This window comes from Tachyglossus aculeatus, chromosome 22 (genome assembly GCF_015852505.1).
Source record: "Tachyglossus aculeatus isolate mTacAcu1 chromosome 22, mTacAcu1.pri, whole genome shotgun sequence".
NCBI classification, from domain to species: domain Eukaryota; kingdom Metazoa; phylum Chordata; class Mammalia; order Monotremata; family Tachyglossidae; genus Tachyglossus; species Tachyglossus aculeatus.
The window spans coordinates 31,493,036-31,502,026 of record NC_052087.1 but is presented as its reverse complement, the minus strand read 5'-3'; the positions used below and the strand labels follow the sequence as shown (position 1 = coordinate 31,502,026).

The 8,991-nt window shown below is 38.8% G+C and overlaps 1 protein-coding gene across 1 annotated transcript; it reads right to left on the bottom strand.

The window, feature by feature from the left end:
- Positions 1 to 5,702: 5,702 nt before the first annotated feature.
- On the bottom strand, positions 5,703 to 6,641 carry LOC119944025 (olfactory receptor 10A7-like). Its single transcript, XM_038765253.1, has one exon. It carries the CDS (start codon positions 6,639 to 6,641, stop codon positions 5,703 to 5,705), a length of 939 nt encoding a protein of 312 aa, XP_038621181.1.
- Between the last annotated feature and the right edge of the window lie 2,350 nt (positions 6,642 to 8,991).

The window sequence follows — 8,991 nt, the reverse complement described above, 5'->3', positions numbered from 1 at the left end:
AAGTACAGAAATATGGGGGCCCAAAACACATCTTCTCTGTTCATGAAAAAAATAAGTAGCAACATTTTCAGACTGCAGATTTGTCAACATGAACTTGGGTAACTTGTTTAGCCCTGGATCTAGGAGGTGATGTTGGAATACATAGTGTCTAGGTTCTCTTTAAGTAGAAGCAAGTTCAGGAAACTGGGGAAGTGGTGAAGATAGCCATTAATACAAATTCTGTCAAGGAATGATAAGAAAAAGTTTCATTTTATCTTCATTTGCTACTAATGCTTCTCATTACTGAACCCACATTTTTCCCACCACACTATATCCTATCATCTTCATTAATTAAATAATAAAATTGAATTTAATGAAATAACTAGCCATGGCTTGTCTGCAGGGAACAAAGCACCCAAATGCATGACTCCCTCATAGAAATCTCCTCAACTCCCCTTCACACACACACACACACACACACACACACACACACATCACACACAGAAACCCACCTATAAATACATTTACACACATGCCCATAGGCTGGGTGCTGATGTGCCTAACAATGACAGGGTTAAAGATTTTCACACATACACATGTTGCCAACTTGAACTTCCCAAGTGCTCTGCACACAGTAAGTGCTCAATAAATAAGATTGAAATACACAGATACACAAATAAATGTACTTCTTAACAACATGGACGATCCCCAAATTGATTCCCTGTCTCTCTGCCCCTCCTCTTCCCCCAGCCTTCCTGTGTCTACATTGTTACAAATCCACTTCCTCTTCCTTATCACCATTTCTCTCTCAAGTCCTATCCCTAGGAAACTAGAGCTATGATTTTTAGCTCCAGGAAACTGATTCCAAAAAGAAAAATATTGGTTTTCCCCATCTCAGAAACTTGGAAATCCTTCAATATTCTTCCTTTCTTCTTTTGGATATGACAAGAAGGACAGATGCTAACAAACTGATTACTGGGAAGGGAGAGGAGGAATAGTTTGAAAAGCAGGGAACCAAGAAAACCCTCCGAACTTCCTAGAGTCTTACTATTTCCCTAACAAGCGTTTATTGTTGTTTCTCACATTTTAGTTTTTATATCAATGTAGGATTTCATTTTGTAATAGCTTCAGTAAAATGAAAGGAAAGGAGAAAATAAAATCCCGAATCTATCTTGAGACTCTATTCCTAAACTGTGTAGTGTGTGACAACCATTTCTGTTTTTAGGAGAAATTTAGCAGTGTTTATATATTACACCGGACGGCAAGTCACTTCTCTTCAACACACTGGATGGTGGCACTCCATTCCTTGGAAATCTGCAGGGTCAATTATCATCACTAATAGAAAATGAAATATTTTGAGTGTGTATTTCCTGGCTCTCTGACAACTGTAGTCATCCTAAATCATTCCCTCGACACAGCTCAAGAAAACTTGTTCACTGTACCAATCCTTTCTGCTTTACTTGCCCATAAAGTAGCATTTTTCCCCAAGCCAGATATCTGCCACTTCTTCAAGCTCAACAAATCCAACCACTACATGAGCTCTTCCCTCAATACCCATTCCCATAATATCCCTTTCCACACTGTCTCACTCAACTATCTTCTGATTTGGTTGTATTCTTTAACATTTCTGTTAGTTGCATATGGATATTTTAAATACCTGGCTCATCTAGTGTTGCAACAAGTTCATGCTTTTCTACTGGAACTATCTCCCTCACTAGTTTGACACCTCCGGAATAGCAAAAAAATCACATTTTATCCTTCCTTTATAATTCCACATCCAGTGCCTAAAACAATGCATTGCACAAAGATAGTATTCACCAAGCACTGATGCTAATCAATCAATCATATTTACTGAGTGCTTACTTTATTCAGAGAGTACAATCTAAGCCCTTGGGAGAGTACAACTTAACAGATTTGGCAGGCATTTCCTCTGCCCACAAAGTGCTTACAGTCTAGAGGATTTTACTACTGTGGTCTTTTCCATCCTCCCAACATCCCTGTGAGAATCAAAAGAGCTCAAAAAGTGGTATGTGCCTTTTATAAATAGGAAAAGGGAAAGAGGAGAAGGGAGAGATTCAGGCCTAGAAGCCACATCTGCCATTTCTCGGCTGGGTGTCCTTTCTAGACAATTTAATCATGCATGATGAATGCTTTATTGAGAAAATTATCTGCCTCTTGAAGAAGGATTGCTCTGTCCTGGTTGATTTGAAAGACTCATGTTCTGGATGATAAAGTCTCTTTGCAGTTTTGCTGTGACCCCTGAGAGGCGGTCCCAAGACCATTTCTTACAACAAAGGAAGTATTATTCTTTTGTTTCTCTTTCTTTATAGAAATATGGAAAATTTTGGTAGGATGTCATGCCCACGTGATGCTTATATTTTTTACACTTAAAGGATATTGTGAAATCCTTTAATTTTCAATTGTGCATATTGGGGAATAAAGTGGAAAATGTGTTTGCCTGAGCTTGTAAGGATTTTGATTTTCAAAAAGCCTTGCCTCCAAAATCTGTCTAAAAGGAAAATATCATCTAAATTATGCCTGAATTTATACTACGTAGACAACTGTTGGAGTTCTTCATTATATTCACATTAGAAATATCATATAGATTAAGAAACTGAATCCTTGGTGGGATTTTTCATGACATTATTATGTTCATCTCTGTCTTCAAAGGTTTGGAGACTGGGTGAGAAAAAACTGCTCAGAATTTGTTAATGCACTATGGATGATTTATTTCTGATTATTATATTTAGTATTAGCTATTCATTCAGTACTCAAATTTTCTTCAGTTCATTAAGGACAGGTAGACTCTTCTGAAGATTTTAAAATCCCTGGCAGCAGGGGTTGTCTTCCAGTTCTATTGAATTGTATTTTCTTTAGTGTTAAGTACAGTACTTCTGCACACAGTACTTGCTCAACAAAAACCACTGATTGATTTTGGTATTCAGTTTTTCAAAGAAAAACAGATATGGAAATCGACAGTAACAGAAATCAGATTACAATGCTGCAGGAGTGAGCTCTATATCTAAACATTTATCATCACAAAGGTTTCAGTGTACTCTCCTCGTAAACAGTGTTGGTCTTAAGGCAAAACAGCAAGAGAGCATGAGAAGCAGCATGGTGTGGTGAATAGAATATGGAACTGGCAGTTAGAAGGTCATGGGTTCTAATTCCAAATCCATCACTTGTCTGCTGTATGACCTTGGGAAAGTCACTTCACTTCTCTGGGCCTTAGTTATCTCATCTGTAAAAAATGGGGATTAAGACTGTGAACCTAATATGGTATAGGGACTGTGCCCAACCATGTATCTAGTCTAATGCTTACAACTGTGCTTGGCACATAGTAATTGCGTAACAAGTACTATTATTATTATTATTATTTTTAATAAATTATACCTATGAGTGAAAAAAAGATAAACAATGCCCACACCCAGCCCTGAAATTGGTGTTCTTTGTTCACCTGAACCAAAGAAAATTCTTCCCTCTAGGCCAGGGAAAATAATTCCCTCTTTACTCTCTTTTAGGGTCTCACAAATCCCAACGATTAGATTTAATTCTGGGAAATGAAGATGCTTGTATATCTAAAAATGGATTGCTGTGATCACAATTACACTTACTAGTCATAATCTTTAATGTCAACATCAATCAATTGTGTCAACCAAAATTGAACAAAATCAAACTTAGATGGCGCTTTTCCCATTATACTTTCAGGTTTAATCAAAGAAGTGAAAAATAGTCTACTCTAAATTGAGTAGAGGTATAGGTAATTCAAAATAATTGATTATACAAAACTGAGAGGTTGCCACCCAGAAATAGAGAATGGGGTCTGCTTCTGCTTCTGATTTGTGAGGTTGCAACATGGGGTCAATGTTGAAGGGAATGTAGATGTTGCCGTTGATAATAATTTAAAAATCTGCGACACCCAGTCCATCTTGAATAATTGGGCTTTCACTAGATATTGTGTCCTCTATTAAGATTATTGGGTTATGAAGTTACTTTCTGATTTTTTAATGGTATTTGTTAAGTAATTCCTGTTTGCCAGGTACTGTACTAAATGATGGGGAAAAAAAGACAATCAGGTTGGACAAAATCTAAGCTTGATGTCCAAGCAAAGTCACTCATTTTCCAAATAATTACTTACCTGGTCACCAGCAAAGTCTGTTTTCAATCTCCAGAACAAGTAGCTTGTGGCTTCTTTCTTAAAGTCGTAATCTCTCTGAATCTTTAGTCTCCAGTTTCACTTTGGTGTCCTTCCCTTTAGGCCTACTTTGTAATATTTTGCTAATTGACCAATTGTCAGTGTTAGGTTCTATTATGCATAAATTGGTTTTGGATGTTTCACTTTCTTAACAATTAGTTGTAATTTGAGTGGATGGTAAAGATCAATTAAAATCTTTTCAGCCTGGATTAACAGGCTTCAAGACTACCTTTTAATTTATGGATATTTTTAGTAAATCCTTAGTGACTTCACCTCTGAGAAGGCTCAAACCAGCACGATCACCTAATATCTCCCAGGACAGAGAACTGAACAGTGATGACGAGTTCACTCCAATAAGGGGCCGCAAACTGGTGCGGTCCATCAACCAACAGCCAACTTGATGAGACCAACTTGAGGACACTGAAATCTTTCTAATGAAAAGCCACATTTCAATCTACTATTTGATAACCTCAACAAAAACATGATAAGCACAACAAGGTTTAATAAACTGATTTGAAAAGCAAAGTGACCTATTGGATTGCCCATGGGCCTGGGGTTCGGAAGGATCTGGGTCTAAAACCAGTTCTGCAAATTTTCTGCAGTGTGGCCTTGGGCAAGTCACTTTCACTTCTCTGTGTCTCAGTTACCACATCTGTTAAATGGAGTTTGAGTGTTAGCCTCATGTGGAACATGGCCGGTGACCAATTTGAATAACTGGCAGGTTTCTCAGTGCTTATTATGGTGCCAAGCTCAGAATAAATACTTAACAAATACCATTTCAAAATGGCCTGATAAAAGGAACTGAATAAACAGTTGTTCACTGGGTGTTGTTATTCAAAAAGATTGATATTTATTTCTTTAACAATGAGACGAGTACTTGCTTTGAGCTTTGTTGAATCCCGAAAAGTATTAGCTGTCACTTCATTTATAGTTTTGCTTAAAAAATCAGACCCAATAGTTGGATGCTAAGACATGTCATCATCTGTTTAAGAGCAATCAAGGGAGTATTCTCAAAAAGAACAGTGTAGTTGTCCAATTAGCAGGAGTGGATCAAGACCAGAGGAACTTGTCTGATGGATGAAAAATCAACCCAATCTTCAGCTCCCAGGAACTCCTAAAGCATACTTTTATGATCCTTTCTCCATACTTTCAAATAAATCTATAGAACATTAAGACATATTAATTATTTAATGATACAAAACTTTAGCCTCGTGTTCTGCACAACTTAAGCCCTTAGTAAATACCACTAATTGTTGGGGAAAATGTACAATTTTATGGGTCTCCTGTTCTCAACGTTTTATCTCTTGCTAGCCTTCTCTATTCTAAGTTTGTACTGGTTTGGGGCATTTTAACTCTGAGAACAGATTTACTTTTCCATGGTCCTTTCAAGGAACCTAGAATATTCCCTGCACACATTGAGCCCTCAGTGAATAATAAAGATGGGAATATGCTAGGTAACAGTGACTGCAATTCTACAGTTTTGATACCTCTACAAGAAAGTCACCTTCACAAATGAGAAACTCCCAGATCATGGCAAAATATCTTTTTTACCCAGAATTCTCTTCAGGGCACCTTTAACCTCTTGATTCCTCAGACTGTAGATCAGGGGATTTAGCATGGGAGTGAAGACAGTATAAGAGAGAGAAAGCAGCTTCTTGATCTCAGGAGAGTAGGAGGATTTGACTCGGAAATAGGTCAAACTCGCAGCCCCGAAGAACAGTGAGACCACAATAAGGTGGGACGAGCACGTGGAGAAGGCTTTGTGCTGGCCCTTGGCAGAGGACATCTTCACAATGGTGACAAGAATTTGGACATAAGATACAATGATCATTCCCAAGGGGAACATCAGAAAAGTCACAGACGCCGTGACACTATGCACTTCAAACGCGAAGGTGTCTGTGCACACCAGCTCTAAGACAGGAGGGCCATCGCAGAAGAAATGGTTAATTACATTAGGACCGCAGAAGGGCAATGTAAACATCATTGTAATCTGTACTGTTGCCATGGGAATCCCTGATAGCCAGGAAGCCAAGGCCAGCTGAAGACAGCGCCTCCAGTTCATAATGAGTGAATAGCGGAGCGGGTCACAGATGGCGACCTGTCTGTCATAAGCCATCGATGTCAGGATCCAGCACTCTGAGGATCCGAGAAAGAAGAAGAAAAACATCTGGGCTGCACACCCACCAAAGGAAATACTTTGATTCTTCGACAGAAAATTGGTGAGCATTTTGGGGATGATGACAGTGGTGTAGCCGATATCCATAAGGGACAGACTCCTGAGGAAAAAGTACATGGGGGTTTGAAGGGCAGGGTCCACTGAGGAGACCAACACTAAGAGGGAGTTTCCTATCAAGGCTCCTACGTATATCACAAGGAAAATCACAAACAGGATGGTCTGAAATTCATGGATATTTGAGAACCCAGAAAGAATGAATTCAGTCACATGTGACTGATTGATGTTCTTCATTAGCATTAGTTTACTTTAACAATGTAAGTACAGAAATTTCTGGACCTAAAATATGTCTTCTCTGTCACTAAAAAGTCACGACGCTTTCAGAGTCCAGATCGTCCCTCGAAACATTTGTCAGCATGAATCTGGGTAGCTTGTCAAGGATGAAGGAGCTGATCAGTGTGAAATACGTGTTGTCTAGGTTTTCTATGGCAGAAGCAAGTTCAGGAAAATGGAGCAGTAGTGAAGTTAGCCAATAATACAAATTCTGCAAAGGAATGATTAGAAAGGGCTTCATTTTATCCTCACTTGCTACTAATGGTTATCATTTTTCCCACCACACTACATCCTGTCACTTTCACAGGACTGGCCAAAGTCTGCAAAGGGGATTAAGTAATCACAGCTTGTCTGCAGGGAACAAAGCACCCCAATGCCTGAGTCATGCATAGCAATCTCATCAAATCCCCATCACACAACAGCACACATATAAACTCACCTATACACAAACGCACTTACATGCAAGCAGGATGAGGGCTCATGCATCTAACAATGAAAGGGTGAAGGTTTTTCAGAAAAAACAAGGAAAACAAAACATGTGCTTCTTAGTAACATGGAAGCTCTCCAAATTGGTTCCCTGTTTCCCTGACCCTCCTCTTTCCCCAGCCTTCTTGCGACCACATTGTTACAAATATATCCCCTCTTCATTATCACCTTTTCTCTTTCAAGTCCAATCCTTAGAGAAGAAGAGCTATGACTTTAGCTTTGTGAAATGGGTTCCAAAAAGAAAACAAATATTGGTCTTCCCTTTCTCAGCAAACTAGAATCCTTCCCTACTCTTCCTTTCTTCTTTTGGAAGTGACCAGAAGCACAGATGATACCAAGAGGATCACAGGGATCAGAGAAGAGGAATAGTCTGAGAACCAGAGAACCAAGGAAACGTTCTAAATTCCGTAGAGTTTTACTCTTTTCCTGACAAAGTTTTATTCTTTTCTGATGTTTTGCTTTGATTCTTAATGGAGGATTTCATTATTGAATAGCTTTAGTAAAATGAAAGAGAAGAAAACCAAAGCCCAAATCTATCTCGAGATTCCACACCATGATAACTGTGTAGTGTGTGAGGACCAGTTTGGTTTTCTAGGAATAGTTGACCTGATTTTCTGTATTTGAAATACTAGAACAATTTGCACTAGTCAAATGTACAGTTGCATGACAGTTTGGGTAAACTTAAAGACCTCAGAGGTTTTATGTGACCCCTCCTAAAATGGAAGAACTCCAAAAGTATTAGAATGTTTTCTGTTCACTGAGCACGAGGAGTAATTCATTTTACTGTCCATAAAATAGATTTGGGAATAGCATTTCCACATATCTACCCCTTTCTCATCATTCCCTTGCCCCAGAAAGAACCCATTATTAGTCAATAAATGGATCATTTTAAAAACTTTATTCTTAGTTCCCTATTATCCCTAGTCCAATGATACATTACACAGAACAGCAAAACACCTCTCTTCAACAAATAGGATGTTGGCACTCCATTTCCTGGAAGTCTTCAGGGACACGTATTACCATTAATACCAAATGAAGTCTTTTGAATGTAGACTTCACAGCTCTCTGCCAACTGCCTTCCTTCTAAGTCATTGTCTCCACTCAACTCAAGGAAACCTGTTCACCAACCGAACCCTTTCCACTTTACTTGCCCAGGAGCAATTTGTTTTTCCCCAAAACAGACTTCTGCCACTTCTTCCAGCACTATAAATTCCAACTCCTTCATGATCTCTTCCCACGATACCCCTTCCCATGCTGTCCACTCAACTACATTCATATTTTGTTGTATTTTCTTGTGCAATTGTTAGTTGTAGATGTTAATTTTAACACCTGGCTCATTTATCTAGCACTATAAGATGGTCATGCTTTTGTACTGGACCTATCTTCCTAAATAGTTTGAAAGCCCAAAGCTTAACAGTGTCCAGAACAGTGCATTGCGCAAAGATGCACAAACACTTCTCCTAATCAACCAATCGTATTGCACTAAGCACTTCATTCATTCATTCATTCAATCGTATTTATTGAGTGCTTACTATGTGCAGAACACTGCACTAAGCGCTTGAGAGAGTACAGTACAACAGATTGCGTAGGTGTGTCACCTGCGCACAAAGTGCTTACAGTCTAGAGGAGCTTACTAGTATTGTCACATCCATCCTCCCAACATCGCTGTGAGATTCCAAAGAGCTTAAATAGAAGTATGTTCCTCTTTTAAATGGGAAAGAGGAAAAAGGGGAAATGAGAGATCTAGCATCAGAAGCCAAATCTGTCATTTCCTAGATGGTTGTCCCTTCTACACTATGTACTGACACGTGGTGAACGCTTTATT

Excerpts from the sequence above, each read along its gene's own strand:
- LOC119944025 (XM_038765253.1), bottom strand. The coding sequence starts at position 6,641 with ATGAAGAACATCAATCAGTCACATGTGACTGAATTCATTCTTTCTGGG.